General features: G+C 37.8%; 1 protein-coding gene and 1 long non-coding RNA gene across 8 annotated transcripts in view; one reads left to right on the forward strand and one right to left on the reverse strand.

The window, feature by feature from the left end:
- MRPL2 (mitochondrial ribosomal protein L2) lies at window positions 1-19029 on the reverse strand. 6 transcript variants are annotated; one of them, XM_058165153.1, is made up of 8 exons: window positions 18895-19029; window positions 15685-15776; window positions 14769-14934; window positions 13265-13406; window positions 7812-7927; window positions 2256-2366; window positions 1066-1139; window positions 1-264 (listed from the first exon to the last, which is right to left on the reverse strand). In XM_058165153.1, exons 2-8 carry the CDS (start codon window positions 15751-15753, stop codon window positions 52-54), a joined length of 891 nt encoding a protein of 296 aa, XP_058021136.1. In that variant the 5' UTR covers window positions 15754-15776; window positions 18895-19029; the 3' UTR covers window positions 1-51. The 6 variants fall into 6 exon arrangements, with proteins under 6 accessions (XP_058021136.1, XP_058021134.1, XP_058021135.1 ...); XM_058165151.1 differs by lacking the exon at window positions 18895-19029 and adding an exon at window positions 18097-18215; XM_058165152.1 differs by lacking the exon at window positions 18895-19029 and adding an exon at window positions 17298-17443.
- LOC131189193 (uncharacterized) overlaps window positions 18239-19317 on the forward strand; it is a 25135-nt gene continuing 24056 nt past the window's right edge. Inside the window, exon 1 of one of the 2 annotated variants that reach the window (XR_009152942.1) lies at window positions 18239-18358. This is a non-coding gene — a long non-coding RNA (uncharacterized LOC131189193). Of the gene's footprint in view, window positions 18407-19317 lie in introns of both variants that reach the window. The other variant, XR_009152943.1, reaches the window with a different exon arrangement.

Consider the following 19317-nt stretch of genomic DNA (forward strand, 5'->3'; position numbering starts at 1 on the left):
TTGCAGGTGAAACTACACTTTATTTAACAGAACTCTAAAGAGCTACTAATGTCAGCCTTGTGAAGCTGGCATTGGCAGGTTCACATAACTTTTTATCGCGGGGAGGGGCCTGATCTTGCGTCCAGCCCATCCCCCTTTCCGCTGCCATAAACCACTATCTGGTCGCTTTCCCAGCCACCGGTTCCGACCAGCTTTCCCAAGATTCTGTTGGTTATGCTCAACATTGGAAACTCGTCCCACTGTAGCCATGCATGTTTCCAGCACCTGTAAGAGTAAAAGAGGAAGCAGAATATTCCAGATATTTGCAGGCACCAGACACATTCTATTCTTTGTGCTTTCAATAGCTTTTAAATGTTGAAGATCATAGGGGAGAGAGAAGACGACTGACTTGAGGCCCACTCCAACTGAACTTGGGGCCTCTGTGGCTCAGACTGGTAAGACAGTCTGTTATTAACACAGCTGCTTTCAATTACTGCAGGTTCTAGTCCCACCAGGCCCAAGGTTGACTCAGCCTTCCATCCTTTATAAGGTAGGTAAAATGAGGACCCAGATTGTTGGGGGGCAATAAGTTGACTTTGTATATAAATATACAAATAGGATGAAGACTATTGCTAACATAGTGTAAGCCGCCCTGAGTCTTCGGAGAAGGGCGGGATATAAATGCAAAAAAAACCAACAACTTCTAACTCAGAGCCATTTATTACCATCCTCCCTGTGAGAAGAAACCTAGTAAAGCATTTTATATAACCATAGCATCATCCTCTTGAGTTTTGGAGGCAAGTTCTGAACAATTTGATTCAACACAGAAATATTCAAATGATGACCTCACATAAATTTCCTCACTTAGCAGCATCTGCAATGGAGCAAGGGAGGCAGAGTGATACAAGCAACCCTGCAGGATCACCACACAAGCCCCCCATCCCTTTTCTCTATGTGTTGGCACATCACAAAAGAGGCATTGCTTGTAGGGAAGCACTGATGAAAAAAGCAAAATAGACAATTCTAGGTGTTAAAGGACCCTGGCCTTTTATCTTCACTAATACTCCCAAACTCTAAAGCGCTTACCTGTATTTGCCTCTTGGAGGGCAACTGTATAATGGCTGTTCCACTCACTTTCCTCAGTAATACCCCACAGGTGCCTAAAAAAGAAAATGTCAGCAAGACTGCAATATTCTGACCAAACACTGAATTAGGCCAATAGAAATCATCCAACCACAATCCTTTTTCAACCTATTCCAATAGAAACATAAATCCAGGATCTGCTATAGGCCAGTTTTGCCTAATGTGATATCCTAAAGCTGCACTGGCAGCCTTCGTACAAAGTTAGTTTCTGGCATCAATCCCTTAGCATTTGAAGTTGATATCGGTACTTAATCTCTTGAATCCAGTCCATTGTGTTGAATATGAATACATTTGAATGATAATCTGAAACTAGACTAAACAAAGCATCGAATTAATACTCTTGCTGCGTGCATTGGACCTCTATTAAACATCATCCCTTGGTTTCCAGCATTATCATCAGCATAGATTTACAATCTAAAACACATTCTGAAGATCATGTTCTACAATACCTAATGCTGAAGACAGTTCACCCTTTTTAATTAGCATAATTAGAATGACTAGCATGAGTCCTGATTGTAACTTATTTGCTGACTGTGAACATTTCACATTAATTGAACAAAATGATTTAGGAAGGATTCATGCTGATCTACTGACAAGAGTTTGTCCTATCCCATTCTGGAATATGCCGGGGTGGGGTGGGGGGGTTAATCAATTTTTTATTTTGGCATCTAAGCCATGAATTAAACTAAGGAAGTGTGGTTGAAGGGATCGTTGACTACCCTAGGTTTCATTTTGCCATCTAACACTTACCAGATCCAGTTTTGTTTGGTTTCATCAAACATGATTGCTGAACAGCCAACACAGTATGAGTAAATCTTATTTAAACATCAGTTGCTAAGTAGGGAGACTAATATAATTCTCAAGAAACTGTTAGTGCTCTGTTGCAGGTTTCAAAACCAATGTACAAAAGTACAATTCTAGTGAATAACCTACAGAACACCTTCTAAAAAGAAGTCAAATCAGGGAAGGAAACATTGTATGCAACTTTGGGAAATGGACTTAAAACGCAAAAACATCAATGGTGTTGGTAAATTGGACTGGAAAGAAGCCAAGGACTCCAAAACTGCTTTGGTTCTGACTGTCAGATTTGTTTAATCCTTCCAAACTCTTTCTGGCTTCTACTGGAGCCTGACCTGCTGCTCGGATATACTGTGCTCCTTTCCCAGGATGACTCTCCAAGTTATTTATAAGGGTTCCAAGTGGTAGAGCTCCAACTGGATATGCATCCCCATCATTAGCAGAGACTGAAAGACAAAAAAATAAGGACACTGAATATAAAACGACAAATAAACATGGCTAGAAAAAAAGAAATATACCATGGAAAACAAATAAAATCTCTGCAAAATATTGGGAGGAAGAAATGAACTTAGCTCTCAGAAGCTAAGTACTAGCAGAAGGGCAGAAGGGGGAGCGGGGAGCTGCATCCAAATGCGTATCCATTCATGCACATTTTTAAGGAGAGATGCATAGTTTAGGCTCAAATAGAGAACCCTAAGAATAAGATAGGGAAAGGGAAAGGTTCCCCTCGGACATATGTGCTAGCTATTCCCGACTCTAGGGGGCAGTGCTCGTCTCCATTTCAAAGCCGAAGAGCCAGCGCTGTCCGAAGACGTCTCCCTGGTCATATGGCCGGCATGACTAAACGCCAAAGGTGCATGAAACACTTAACTTCCCACCAAAGGTGGTGCCTATTTTTCTTCTTGCATGTTTACGTGCTTTCGAACTGCTCGGTAAGTCACAATTAATACTACTCAAATAAAAATTTTGGGTCTACAATGGAGTCCTTCATGCTTTCTGAATCTGGTTTTTATGTACAGACATTTCATTATCTAACTAGGTAGCATCACCAGTGCAAGTGAGTGTAGGTTTGCTCCCTGTTTATATACAGTTTTGATGAGAAAGTGGTTTTCTCCTAGAACACAGAAAGATGCTGACAATACCTCTATCAAGACTACACCTCTAAGACAAGTTGAAGAAAGGAAAACAAAACTCCAAACCAAATTGGTGAAGCTAAATTCCAGAAGCAAAGAGATTGGTAATTAATACGTCCAGCCACCCAATATCCACCACCGAACACAGTATCCTCCAGAAATATCTCAACTGTAACATAGAGCATGTCAATCAGTTAGAATTTTTTGCAGCCTGGGAAGCAGCATTTAAAACCACAGGACTTGCCATAGTGGTTCAAGAAAATATCTAGCACTGATGATGCTACCTAGTTTGATAATGAAACATCTGCAAGAATATAACCACGTTCAGAAAGCACCAAGAACTCTACAGTTCAACTCTGAGCTATAAATATTCTCAGTAAGAAAACATATGGCAAACATCATACTACAGACCAGAAGAAAAGAGAATCAGAACTAACTCAAAGCAGCATTTTGAGGCAGAACAGACCAGCACAGAAAAACATATAGAATGGAAGGAAACAGCCAGGTTTCAGCAGCATTCCTCTTTTTGGATGCCGAAAAAGCTTTTGATAGATTGGATTGGCAGTTTTTGTTTAAAGTACCGTATATACTCGAGTATAAGCCGAGTTTTTCAGCACGTTTTTTGTGCTGAAAAACGTCCCCTCGGCTTATACTCGAGTATATACGGCTTATACTCGAGTTTTATTTTTCGTTTTTCACATTATACCGCCGGTAGCGAACTTGGCGGGCTTTTGCTTTAGCGGGGAAGCCCTGCGGTGCAGTGAGAGGGCGGGCGGGGAGCCGCCAGCCTTCTCGGCCGAGGAGGAGGGTTTCACGACCGGTAGGTGCCTCATTTCCCACCCTCGGCTTATACTCGAGTCCCCAGTTTACCCCAGTTTTTGGGGTAAAATTGGGGACCTCGGCTTATACTCGGATCGGCTTATATTCGAGTATATACGGTAATAGAAAAAATGCAATTTGGGGATTATTTTATTCAAGCAATTAAGGCTATATATCAAAAGCAAACAGGTCAAATAATAGTAAATGGTGGATTAACAGAATCTTTCAAGATTGAGAAAGGGACTAGACAAGGATGTCCCTTGTCACCATTATTATTCATTCTAACTTTGGAAATATTATTGAGTAAGATACGTGGTTTAGATCGAATAAAAGGAATTAGAATTAAAAATCAAGATTATAAATTAAGAGCGTTTGCAGATGATTTGGTTGTTTCTTTATCTCAACCAATACATTCAGCTGTATATTTGATGGAGACAATTGATCAGTATAGTAAGGTATCTGGGTTTAAAGTGAATCAACAGAAGACAAAAATGATAATTAAAAATATGAATACACATCAGAGGAAGAATTAGAAAGAATAACTGGATATGAAGTAGTTAAAAGGTTAAATACTTAGGAGTATACATTACAGCATCGAATGTAAAATTATATAAAACAATTATGAGGTATTGTGGGGAAAAGTAATTAAAGAAATGGAGAATGGAAGAAGTTACAATTATCATTGTTGGGAAGAGTGGCAGCTATAAAATGAATGTTTTGCCTAGATTTTTATTTTTGTTTCAAATGATTCCAATTTTGAAGAAAGATGCAAATTTACAAGAATGGCAAAAAGGGATTAATAAATTTGTATGGAAGGGTAAAAAACCGAGGATAAAGTTAAAAATAATGCAAGACGTTAGGGAAAGAGGGGGTTTAAAAATGCCTAATTTGAAATTGTACTATGATGCAGTTGTTTTAACTTTAATTTCTGATTGGATTAATTTAACAGAGGAAAGGATTTTGAATATAGAAGGTTATGGTTTGTTATATGGATGGCACGCATATGTAATATATGACAAGAAAATTGATAAGACATTTAAGAATAATATGGTCAGAAGTGCGTTGTTGAGGATTTGGAAAAAATATCAATATAAGTTAGATGGAAAGATACCAATATGGACCATCCCCAGACATATGATAGAGAATATAAATATATTACAAAAAATGGAAGTTATCACTTACAAAGAGCTTTTGACTATGGAAAAAGGGGAATTACAGTTGAAATCTAGGGAGAAATTGAGGGATGAAGGAAGAAATTATCCATGGTTCCAGTATGGACAATTGCAATCTAGATGGAAAATAGATCAGAAAATTGGTATAAGGCAAAGTGATGATAATCTGGTAAAACAAATAAAAGATCAAGGTCAACAGCATATAAAGAGATTATATAATGTATTGGTTGAAATTGATTCAGAAATGGAGTTGGTTAAAGATTGTATGGTAAAATGGGCACAAAATTTTCAACAACCTATAATGTTAGAAACATGGGAAAAATTTGGGTGAGGAATGTTAAATTCACGCAAGCACAAAATTTAAGAGAAAATTTTATAAAATGTTTTATAGATGGCATTTAGATCCTAAAAAACTGTCATGTATGTATCCAAATGTGAAAGCAAAATGTTGGAGATGTGATTGTGAGGATGCTACCTATTATCATATATGGTGGACTTGCAAAAAAGTTAAAGCCTTTTGGATTAAAATATGGTGGATTATGCAGAACATTTTGAAAAAGAAGATCAAGTTTGTTCCACAGTTCTTTTATTAGGAATAATCTCAGATTGCACTGTTATAGAGACAAAACTGATTCTGAATTTAATAACTGCTGCAAGATTATTGATTGCACAATATTGGAAGAAAGAAGACTTACCTACAATTGGAGAATGGATTAGTAAAGTATCAAATTTAGCAGAAATGGCAAAAATTTCTGCCTACTTGAAAGACTGTACACAAGAAAAATATATATTGGAATGGAGGAAGTGGATTGATTATATTCAAAATAAGTATCAGATTAAAATATCAATTAGTTTTTGAGTGAAGTTAGGAATTATTATGTATTAGTTTAAGAAAGAAGGGAATTGATAGTGTGATGGTGTGAAATGGAATATGTTTTATGTTATATTTTAGATTATCTTTGTTAGTTACAATACCCTGTATTCTGTTCTGGGAAGTCTCGGGGAAGGAGGCGGGAAGGGAAGACTATAAATTGATTGGTTGCCATTGTACAGGAATAATGGTAGAATTAAACAAGTTGGAATGGTGTAATGTCGGGACTGCTCGGCAAACACTCCCGAAGGAAAGGGTAAGGAAAGAGGAGTAAAGAAGGAAGAAAGTAGGTAGGTAGGTGGGTAGGGAGGAAAGAAGGAGGAGAAGAAAGGATAGGAGGAGGAGAAGAAGGAGAAGATAGAGGGTTAGAAAGGATGGTAGTGAGAAGTGGGAAAGAGGAGGGGAAGTAGGAAAGCGAGGAGAAGGTGGTGGGGGAAGTTTAAGAAGGATGAGAAGGGAAGAAAGGATTAAAGGGGGGAGTGGCAGTCGAGCAGCCCTGAGTATAATTTGAGTATAGGACTGATTGTTGGATAAGTGATTGTATTGTACACTGGTCAAATTGTGGGAATTATTATGGAAAAATAAAAAAATTTTGCAAAAAAGAAAAAAGAAAAACATATAGAATGACCAAAGCCATCATTATCCTCTCATCAGACAAAGGCCATACCAAGGTTATCATGGACAGAACACAATACTTATAGAAAGCCAAAGAACTACTGGAGGACAAATAAACCTACATCCTCTAAACACCAACTCAATCCATTGGAGGTAGTTGATGGGATAAGACCTTATCTCATCATCCTTGGTTCTGCTTTTTTGCATAGCATTTGCATAATTAAAAAAAAAATTTTGTTTACATTTATATCCCACCCTTCTCCGGAGACTCAGGGCGGCTTACAGTGTGTAAGGCAATAGTCTCATTCTATTTGTATATTTACAAAGTCAACTTATTGCCCCCCCAACAATCTGGGTCCTCATTTTACCTACCTTATAAAGGATGGAAGGCTGAGTCAACCTTGGACCTGGTGGGACTAGAACCTGCAGTAATTGCAGGCAGCTGTGTTTTAATAACAGGCTTCTTACAGCCTGAGCCACACCGTGGCCCTTAAATTGCTTTTCTATTTATCTTTTTCTGATTTGTAAGCTATCCAGGGCCACCTTATGGATGCATATAAATTTAATAAATAAATTTATAGAAGCCCAACATATCACTCCATTCATAGATCCAGAACTAGCCAAAGAATCCATTACAGCAGTGCTACACAACACCCTGGCCTAGCAAATACACTATGATTGAAATATTCAGACTCGTGGATTTCATCAACCACACAATCTTTCAAATCTATCAAACACAATCCACATTAATGCTCCATTTCCAATGTAACAACCCACTGTCGCACAAGCACATTATTCAGACAAGGATAAACACAATACAGCAACCCAGAACACCAGAAATTAGAATTAGACCACCTATACAAATGACTATACAAGATCTTCAAAAAAAATGCAAAACCATGAAAGTTTATCAAAAAGTGCCTGAACACTCAACCCAATATAGCACAACCAACAAACTATGAAAAGGATAACATTTTATAAACATGTCAGAAACTACAAAAAGACTGTTATGATTACATGGCATCACTGTAGCACACACAACCTTAAGTTACATTTTTTTTTTCTATTGGCCTACATCATTCCTTAGAAAAGTAGACTATAGCCAATCCTTCAATATTAATACTAACAATTAGCTTGTAATGTGATGAAAAAATTTGCCTCAAAATTCTTCTTTTCTTAGCTTTAGGTTTAGAGGAAGTAATGTATCTTGAAACCTGGCCATTCCCAACTTTAGTAGTAGTGTTAAGTAATATTTACCTAAGTAGCATTTCAAATATTTACCTGCCATCCTTTCTATTTTTCCTGAGGTTTTGATAATGTCACCAGCCACCATGTTTTCAGTTGCAATGATCCAGCGTTTCCGCTTCCCTCCAGCCACCAGAGCTATATGACCTGATCTTCAAAGGGAACAAAATAAATAAATCAATTTAAGATTAACGAAGTATTAACTTTACTCAGAATAAAAAGTAAACCAGCTAGGCAAGAAAGATAATGTCAAAACGTTTTTGTATAACAGTTCAGAGATAGAAATTTATCAGCATTCTGAGCTAATCAAGCAAACTGCTTGCTTCTCAGTGGGATTTTGGAGACAGGTGCTACCCAATCCCAGTTACATCAAGACCTTTGATTTATATAGGCTGTTCTGACTTCCATTGCTGAAGACAACGAAAAATAACTTCTTGATATGAACCATGGAATGACCTATTTAGACAATAGATGCAAAGTGAAAAATAGCTTCTTGATGTGAAACAAGAATGATCTACTTAGACAAAAGAGTGATCTATTTAGACAAAAGAGTTTTTAAAACTACACGTCCTCCACCAGCTGTCTTTTCCTAATGCTCCATTTCATTAGTTTTTCTAGAGTAGTTTGTTTTCCTTACAGTGATCGGTTACTTTTCCAATGTTACTTAATGAGCTCAATCTTGGAACTCAATCTTGATAGCGTTCTTTTTGGGGGATTATCGTTTCTCCAGAGCTTTTTCTTTTCTTTTTTTTCCCCCCCAAAAGTTTTTATTTTCATTTTCTATCATCATATTTAATGTACAGTCATTTATCCATCACCTTTTAACTTTCATTTGTTACCTATTCGGGCCTGCTCGTTTACCACTTTCTTCCTTAACTTAACCTTCCCTTCTCCTCTACCCTTCTCTACCTTCTTCTACTTACCCATCTTCCCTCTCCTTCCCTTTTCTACTTCCTCTCCTCCCTCCCCACTCCTCTCTTCTTCCCCTTCCTCTCCTTTTCCCCCTCTTCCATCTTTCTCTCTTCTTTCCATCCTACTTCCTTCTTTCCCTCTCTTTCCTCCTCTCCCTTTCCAATTCCTATCAGTTCAGTCTGAAGTGGTATTTGAGCAGCCCCGATTTCATTTCAAATTCTTTTGCTTTTTGGTTACATATCTTCCGTCATACCTGTACATTTTTAATCAATCCATATACCATCTTCCACCCTCCTCCCCCAACCCTCCCCCATCCCCCCCCAGACTTCCCAGAGCAAATACAGGGTATTATAACCAACAATCACAAACTAAAATAAAATAATCATATATAGACTCCCACTCCTCTCTAAAACTTTAACTCCCCTTATCCATAAAAACGAAGAAAATATAATTCCATCAATACAAATAGTCTTCCCTTCGTAGATTTCTTCTTTCAGTCCAATTTTAAATTACAGTCCATCTTCTCCACTTACGTATTTTTTCAGATTTCATAGTTTTTACTGTCCAATCTTCACCAATCAACGCCACAATTAATATTCCATCTTTCGATGTTGCTCCATCAGTCAAATATCATTACTACTATTACATATCTAACATTTAAATTACCAAACATTTAATAAACTATCCTTAGTCAATTAACATACTTAAAAATAATATTCGTAACATCATTTTTCTTCTTCATTCTTTATACATTTACACTCCATTTAACATACAATTTACTTCTTTCTCTACTCTTAATAACTGCAATCTTGCTTTGATCCCCACAGCATTTGAATCATATAAATCCAACATTTTCAAAATCTTACTTATATTCCCACCACTATATGTTACAAAACTATCACCATATTTCATCAAATACCATTACTACAGTTACATACCCAAAATTTAAGGTATTAAACATTTAACTTATATTTAATTAATATACCTAAAACTAATATTCCTAAAATCCTTTCTCTTCTTCATTCCCTAAACATTTTATACTCCTTTTAACATACAATTTACTTCTTACTCTCTATTCTTAATAGTTACAATCTTGCTTTGATCCTCCCCCACAACCTTCTGTAATTTTGCTGCCAACATTAAAGTCTCAGTTTCAAATTGTATTCGCTTTACTTCCTCCCCTTCTTTAACCATTCCCACCTCTTTCCTTCTTACTTCCTAACAATGGTAAACATCCAGCCTTCAATACTTTAGTATAGAAATTTCTTGCTTTAAAAACTGCATTAAGACAATATTTCACTCCCTTATAATTTACTGTTATTCCAGCTGCAAGATTTTTTTAAAATGTTACAAATCTCAAAAGTGCATGAAATGGGAATTGACTGTTATCACTGAACTCTCATAAGATATTCAAGCAAGAATATATTAATTTCACAAAATTTGGCAATTTTACAAGGATTTACATTTTCACTTTAAATTAATTAATTTGGAGAACCTATAGACGGCATTCCATGAGGGTTTCTATAGAATACTCATAGAACATAGAGTACTGTAGTATATGAATTCTAAATATACCATTTTGTGAATGTCGTGGCACTGTACACAACATCCCTTGCAAACATGGATTTTAAGCAATAAAGAACATTATCACTCATGTTCACACAGCACACCTTGCCATCTGTTTTTGTCACTCACTCATAACAAAAACTGCAAATCAGTGGCACACCCATACAAACATGACTCCACAGAATGCCAGAAATGCTCAACTGATAGAATTAAATTAGGCTGAACTATCCACCTATTGAGATCAATAGACAAATCAATAGAATTGGAATTAGAATAAATTCTCATGGAGGATTTTCAAATCTCCCCAGAAATTACATTGCGTGTTTATCTAGAGTTCATAGCTAAAGTCACACACATTATTAATAAGCTATAACCAATACTTGGCAAAGAGAATGTATTTTGTCAGACATTGAATGACAGGCCCATACATACAGATGACCACCCACCTGAAGCAGATTCTCAATGAACAAGAAATAGCATAACAATGATACTAACAAGGAACAAGACCCTGCAACAAATCAAGATGTCTATTTTGCCCCTAGCATTATCACAAATCCCATCAACTTCACATACATAAGAGACCCCTTCACATGCTTGTCTTCTAGTGTTATATGTACCATTATTTTCAGTGCCCTTCTGGATTCAATATAGAACCAAACAAGCCATGCTTTTCACAAAATAATACTCAGACATCAAGAATCAAAATAGGAACAAAGTAATATTTGGGCATTTCAAACTTCTAGATATTCCATTCCAGATATCAAAGTACTCATTTTGGATATAAGAAATTTCACCAGTACAAGCAAAAATTGTTATGTCAGACACAACAGAAGGTTTCAGGACATCTTAAAATGTTTCAACAAACAATCAATTTTAACACATAATTAATTGATACAATACTTTTTCCAATGTAACTGGCATCAGCATAAACATCCTTTCTTCTGCCCTCTTCTCCTTTCCCTTCTCCCAGTTTAAATCCTACAATCTAGTCACTCCTTTGTATCTGATGAAGTGGGAAAAAACCCCTACAGGGACAGAATTGCAGTTCAGAATCTACCTGTGTGATCTCGTCCTCCTGTCTTTGGTTTGGGAATGGGCTTAATGGTATACTTTGTTCTGCATTTCCACAGAGGGTCTCTAGCTAAGACCGAGGCAGAAGTACTGATTTCACGGGATGCATCAAGTTGGCTAACCAGATAAAGTGGACGGAAAGATGCAGGGATCTAGTAAAGGCAAGAAAAGCAAACAAGAGGATATGATGAATAGTAAATTTTTAACTGCAAGAGCCTAACTGGATATAACATGAATAAAAATTTTTCATCTTTGTTGTTTAATGTTTTAGAAAACATACCTTCAGATACAGTGACAATTTAGCAGTAAAGTTCTAAAACATTTTGCTATTGTATGTTAAATATGAAGCCATTTTTGCAGGTTTCCTGCAAAACACAAGCTGCATCTTGTAATTTATAAAGTTTGGCTAACGAAGCTCCAGCTTCCTTAAAACTTTCACAGAAGCCATTTTACTTTTTGTTCAAATTAGCTTGATCAATCCCTTTCACTTTTTCCTCCAATTTTGTTATGTATTCAGCCACAGCTTTAATTGCTGTCACCAGATCTTCTCTTATATCTTCATTCTCAGCTTCAACAGTGTCTTTAATTTGCAATATTTTGTTCTCAATTTCTTTAATTTTTTTATCCCGAGTCAACATTTGTGCCTTGAGAAATTCCTTCAGCTCGTCTTGTAATTTATAAAGTTGGGCTAACGAATCTCCAGCTTCCTTAAAACTTTCACAGAAGCCATTTTACTTTTTAAGTTCAAATTAGCTTGATCTATCCCTTTCACTTTTCCCTCCAATTTTTTTATGTATTCAGCCACAGCTTTAATTGCTGTCACCAGATTTTCTCTTATATCTTCATTCTCAGCTTCAACAGTGTCTTTAATTTGCAATATTTTGTCCTCAATTTCTTTAATTTTTTTATCCTGAGCCAACATTTGAGCTTTGAGAAATTCCTTCAACTCATCTTGTAATTTATAAAGTTTGGCTAACGAAGCTCCAGCTTCCTTAAAAACTTTCACAGAAGCCATTTTACTTTTGTTTTATTTTCAACCAAGGTCAAATCTTTTATGAAATCAATTATAAATCTTCCCAGTTCCACTTTATTTCTCCATATAAAAATCAAATCCAGCAAGTAGCAAAGTTCTAGGCAAAGCAATATTAAAAAACAACTTTTTAACTTTCGCTTTCTTCACTTACAGTTTCCACTTAAAAGGAAGGGGGGAAAAAGAAAAATAATCTTGTTTCTTCTCCTCTTGAATTATAAAAAAATAAAAAATAAAAAAAATTCAAATCCTTATTCCTTTAACATAATCTTTTCAATTAACATCAACGCCAACAACTAACAAGCATTTCCTTAACTTTCGCTTTCAATCCACAAACACCATTTTCTTTTCTTTGTCTCTATTTTTTCAAACTAAATCTTCTAATTAGAGAGTTTCAATTGATACATTCATGCCTGTACTCCTGTTTTTGTTCCGCCTGCCTTAAAATCCAATCATTGATCCCTATCGATGGCAGGAGTGGACGCTGCCTTTAGCTCTGCTCGTTGGAACAGAGGCACTTCCGGATCCGGAGCTTGTTCCGGGCTTTTGACGGAGCTTCACCCTCAAGCCTCCAGAATCATTTCTGGGGCTGGGGGGGGGGGCTCAACTTCAGCCCGAATGCTCTCCTTCCCCTCTTTGCCCAAGGGGAAGATTTCAAGCTGCCAGACAGCTGATCTCCCCGCCATAGCCACCAGAAGTCTCTCCAGAGCCTTTTCATACGACTGTAAGAGTTCTGTATACGGTGGTTTTAAGACTATCAAGTTGCTCTGAATCTACAGATACTTCCCTTATGTTGGGCTATTGCTGTAGTATTTACAATAGTATTTACAATAGTATTTACAAAATTAAGATGAAATTGAAACTCAACAAACCTTAAATCTGCTTGTCAACTCAGTTGCCTATTACTTACCTACATGGATCATATCGGACCAAAAGCACTTTTTCCTCAAATGGATTAGGCTCTGCTCCATCTGGATAACGTAGTCTTTGGAAATCAATCATACGGTAGCATTGTTTTTTTCCTCCTCCAATTCCATGCACACGGATACGACCTTATGGTGGAAACAATACTTTTAAACCATCATGTATTGCACTGAAACACTATATTCCAGCTGCAAGATTTTTTTAAAATGTTACAAATCTCAAAAGTGCATGAAATGGGAATTCACTGTTATCACTGAACTCTCATAAGATATTCAAGCAAGAATATATTAATTTCACAAAATTTGGCAATTTTACAAGGATTTACATTTTCACTTTAAATTAATTAATTTGGAGAACCTATAGACGGCATTCCATGAGGGTTTCTATAGAATACTCATAGAACATAGAGTACTGTAGTATATGAATTCTAAATATACCATTTTGTGAATGTCGTGGCACTATACACAACATCCCTTGCAAACATGGATTTTAAGCAATAAAGAACATTATCACTCATGTTCACACAGCACACCTTGCCATCTGTTTTTGTCACTCACTCATAACAAAAACTGCAAATCAGTGGCACACCCATACAAACATGACTCCACAGAATGCCAGAAATGCTCAACTGATAGAATTAAATTAGGCTGAACTATCCACCTATTGAGATCAATAGACAAATCAATAGAATTGGAATTAGAATAAATTCTCATGGAGGATTTACAAATCTCCCCAGAAATTACATTGCGTGTTTATCTAGAGTTCATAGCTAAAGTCACACACATTATTAATAAGCTATAACCAATACTTGGCAAAGAGAATGTATTTTGTCAGACATTGAATGACAGGCCCATACATACAGATGACCACCCACCTGAAGCAGATTCTCAATGAACAAGAAATAGCATAACAATGATACTAACAAGGAACAAGACCCTGCAACAAATCAAGATGTCTATTTTGCCCCTAGCATTATCACAAATCCCATCAACTTCACATACATAAGAGACCCCTTCACATGCTTGTCTTCTAGTGTTATAGGTACCATTATTTTCAGTGCCCTTCTGGATTCAATATAGAACCAAACAAGCCATGCTTTTCACAAAATAATACTCAGACATCAAGAATCAAAATAGGAACAAAGTAATATTTGGGCATTTCAAACTTCTAGATATTCCATTCCAGATATCAAAGTACTCATTTTGGATATAAGAAATTTCACCAGTACAACCAAGCAAAAATTGTTGTGTTCGCATACAACAGAAGGTTTCAGGACATCTTAAAATGTTTCAACAAACAATCAATTTTAACACATAATTAATTGATACAATACTTTTTCCAATGTAACTGGCATCAGCATAAACATCCTTTCTTCTGCCCTCTTCTCCTTTCCCTTCTCCCAGTTTAAATCCTACAATCTAGTCACTCCTTTGTATCTCATGAAGTGGGGAAAAAACCCTACAGGGACAGAATTGCAGTTCAGAATCTACCTGTGTGATCTCGTCCTCCTGTCTTTGGTTTGGGAATGGGCTTAATGGTATACTTTGTTCTGCATTTCCACAGAGGGTCTCTAGCTAAGACCGAGGCAGAAGTACTGATTTCACGGGATGCATCAAGTTGGCTAACCAGATAAAGCGGACGGAAAGATGCAGGGATCTAGTAAAGGCAAGAAAAGCAAACAAGAGGATATGATGAATAGTAAATTTTTAACTGCAAGAGCCTAACTGGATATAACATGAATAAAAAATTTTCATCTTTGTTGTTTAATGTTTTAGAAAACATACCTTCAGATACAGTGACAATTTAGCAGTAAAGTTCTAAAACATTTTGCTATTGTATGTTAAATATGAAGCCATTTTTGCAGGTTTCCTGCAAAACACAAGCTGCTTCTTCTAAAAATTAATGGCATATAAGCAAGAATGTTCAAAACTAAAAATGTTACAATCAAAATAGATAGCTGATTATTGAAACCATTAACATTCATTAAGATGTTCACCCTGTTTATGTGTTTGAAACAGGAGCATTTATTTTACATTAGAGGAGGAAAGGCATCTGCAAATGTCTAGAAATATTTAAACACACTGCTAGGTAAACAGAACCTCTAAAATATGGATCTCACTGAAAGACTGTGCCTTGAAAGTTAAAGCTGAGTTCAGGCCTTTACTGTATATAGCAGAAAAATAATTAAGATGATATAAAGTCCACTAAGTAATTCTACTCAGAAAGAATAAAAAGATAGTATTACCTTCCTATTCCATTTTTTCTCTATCAGTTTATATAGGTGCCTGGAGCTCATATGCAAATTATATAAGAGATATTTGCTTGGAAGAAGAACATTGCTACAAAAAGATCCAGAATCCTGTATAATTTATAATCCATTTGGCCAAAACAGCAAAGTAAATATACCTGTGGAAGATGAGGACTTGAAGACAGCAGCAGGGAACCAAAGTTCCGGATCAAGTTTGATATTGCCATTAGGAATAACTACTTGTTTTCTGCTGTAGACAGAAATAAGATAATGACCATTAGAGTTAACACACACATCTTAACCCTTTCATTCATAAGCAAATCTACATTTACATATGTAGATATATATCTACATATATATTCATGATCTTCATATGATCAGACTACTTTTATTCAGGTCTATCAGAGTTTTCTCCCTTTCTCTTAGTTTGATACAGAACACATAAGCAGCTAGAACTAGTTGTTAATGAATGCATTCCCAAAGAATTGTATTATTAGTGCATAAGCAGGGGAAATATATTTTATATTTGTAGTATTCCTGTTTGATAGATTGTTGTACAGGACAATTGCCGAGGACGAACTGCATTGCACTCCAAACGGCAGACTTAAGGCTTATCCTTAAATAATCCTTTGCAGAGGATCGGGGTCATATTTGCAAAAACTCAGGAGACACGGTTAGATCATTTGAGCCCCACTGACTTTGTATTCATTTCTCCCTCTCCCCTAAGATCACGCACAGAATGAATTGAGCGAGGATATTTTTATAACTTGAAAATGCTGGTCTCTTTTGGGATACAGAATATTCCGGTAATATTTTTCTTTGGAGGAATGAAGTTCTCCCGATCCGCCTGCACCTACCCACAATCGCACTTCAGAGCGAAGCCATATCGCGGTCCCGTTCTGCCATCCCCAAACCGGAGCATGCGCACTATGACCCGGAAGAACAATATGAAGAAGCGGAAAGCTTCGACTAACCCTGTGGCTTTCGCGTAGAATGGATCTGGCTTTCACCAGCTCGATTCCCAGATGTGGTTGGGTTGCAGTTCTCATCGTCCCGGCCAGGAAAGCAATAGTCGGAATGGTGGGAACTGAAATCCCACTTAGAGAAGAGCTGCTTAATCTTTTCTGTTACCATACATAAGACTCACAACCTGTCCCCCTCCGAATGCACGTTCAAGAAATGTAGAATCTCGATTCAAAATGGGTTGTGTGGTCTTTTCTTGTTCAAACATGTTTGGGAAAGAAAAATAGCGGCGCAATCTTATGGCGATCTACCCAGAACTATTCGGTTTATTTATTGGATGTGTACCATAAAGGAGTTGTTGTTGTTCTCCGGCTCAGAGTTCCTCTGACTTTAAAACTGTTTGGCGGACAGAATTTTCGGAAGTTAACTTTTCCGATCTCTTATATCGGAAACAGCCGGGCTTTAATTTGTTGCAATTAAAAGACATCGTAGCCCAATTCGAGATTCTCCTTGGCAGATAATCGCTTGACAATATTATCCGTAGCCGAGGCTAGATTTCATTGCGCCCGCTCTGGCTGTTTTGGCAGTAAAATTCATGCGCCCCCCAAAAAAGCGGCCAATTCTTTTTTCCCCTAAACCAACTTTTAAGGGCAGCAGTACGCCACCAAAGGTGGGCTGCAAAAGTCCTCGCAAACGCTAGATAGCGGCAAACTCATTTACAAGTTCTATTGCTTTGCTACGCTCTACGAGCCGTATGGAGTTTTGCAGCCCGGAGCCAGTAATTGGAATCACAGACCTCCTTACCAACCTTGATAAAAGACGGGTTCAAAATCTACCCGTGTGGTCGCGAAGAGTAGACAGTGAATTGATTGCACATAATCAATTACTTGATTCTCAGAATCAATTGTAGAATCAAACTGTACAGATTCTCAGTCATCCAGATCATGGTTGTCCCAAAGGTGCTTTTTTCAGGAGGCAACTGGACTTCGTTTTTTTTCTTTTGCAGACGTTTCGCTTCTCATCCAAGAAGCTTCTTCAGTTCTGACAGGATAATGGGGAATGGAAGGATTTACCGGTATATTCCCTGCAGACAGCTGGTAATCTGCATCCTTTAAGAGGGTCCTTGAAGCACTTGGAGATCCGTGTCCTCAGGGTCACCTGAGATTGAGTAGTGCTCCTGGTTCCTGTAGCTTGCAATTTTTCCTCTGGAAATCCATTCCTACTCCCACACCATTCAAAGGGTATTCATCCCAAATTGTAGAGCTAAAAGTCTGTAGAGATTTTTAGTCATCCAGGTCATGGTTGTCCCAAAGGTGCTTTTTTCAGGACGCAACTGGACTTTTGGTTTTTCTTCTGAAGACGTTTCGCTTCTCATCCAAGCTGAATGAAGAAGCTTCTTGGGCCGAAGAAGCTTCTTGGATGAGAAGCGAAACGTCTTCAAAAGAAAAAAAACTAAAATCCAGTTGCCTCCTGAAAAAAGCACCTTTGGGACAAATAATCAAAGCCTAGCTCAGTGTTTTTCAACTTTGGCAATTTTAAAAAGTGTTGGTATTAAAGTTGCCAAAGTTCAAAAATCACTGAACTACCTTATTAATTACATCACGTACCGCTCCGCGCCCTCGCCCCTCGTCTCCACCCTTAAAGGGGGAAAAAAATCAGCTATCCAGATGCATTTCGGGATGCGACCGGGTATCGCCTGGCGGCCATATTGGACTTAAAGGGGCTGCGGCAAAATGGGGAGGAGCCAGAGTGGGAACTGTTTTTCTTCTTTCAGGAGCGGCCTGGGGAGACCGGGCGTCTATTAAGCGCATGCGCGCTTCCTCCTCCATCCTCTGATTTTCTTCTTAAAGAGACCCGAAGGAGGCCCAGGTAGGAGCTTCTCCGTTCCTCTTTCTCTCTTACGGAGGTGGGGACGTGGTGAGTTCTCCTCGTGGAAAGCGCCCATCTTGGCCCGAGAAGCAGCTAGCAGCTAGCCTGTCTGACAGACGACCATAACGTCGGGTAGACAGGTTGTGCTGGTAGATGGGGTTGGGGGGCGGCTCCGTTGTACCCGCGGGCAAAAGCGGGTGAGAGAGAGAGAGAGAGAAAAGCTACAAAACTGGCTGAAAAATAACGGTTTTTGCATAGGCGTTTATGTCATTTTACACTGGCGTTGGATGTTTTGTGGAAGAGAATCTCCATAGACATATTTTATGGAAGTAAATACAGTTACTGTATTTCATCTGCAATGAAAACCATCTGCATTTGAAAACCTTCCTTTTCATTCTTATATAGGAGGACTCTTGATTTTGTTTTGCCCTTGCAGATGCAGTTGGATGCTAGGGTGAACCGGGCATGCATTTAGCCTGGAGGCACATGATTAGACATTGAGACACCATGTCTCAAATCCTGCCTTTTCTACTCACCACCACCCTCATGCGCACAATCTCTGTGGCCAGCTCCTTATTTGTGGTTCAGTTGTCATCGTGTTTCCTTCTGGAAGGGTGTGTCTCTGCACTGCTGGCACAGCAAAAGGCAGGTCTCCGGGCTATGGGGCAGGTGCTGCTCCTTCGCTTGACAGCGGTTGCCTAATTTGTGAGGAAGGAGGAGCCGATCCGGCTGTCTTCTCTACTGTCTAAGAAAATGATTCAAAACAGCTGCTACTAGGATAGGTTTTGGATTCCTTTAGGGATGTTGGATAAGAGTGATGTACCTTCTAATATCACAGACCTTTATCAGAATATTATTACTTCTGAGCTCTACTGTGAATGGGTTTAGAATCAGTCTGCTCTGTATTTTTTGTTTTTGTTTTGTTGTTGCAATATTTCCCACCAAATTTACTCTGTAAA

The sequence above is a fragment of the Ahaetulla prasina genome, chromosome 1 (genome assembly GCF_028640845.1).
Source record: "Ahaetulla prasina isolate Xishuangbanna chromosome 1, ASM2864084v1, whole genome shotgun sequence".
In the NCBI taxonomy this organism is placed as follows: Eukaryota; Metazoa; Chordata; class Lepidosauria; order Squamata; family Colubridae; genus Ahaetulla; species Ahaetulla prasina.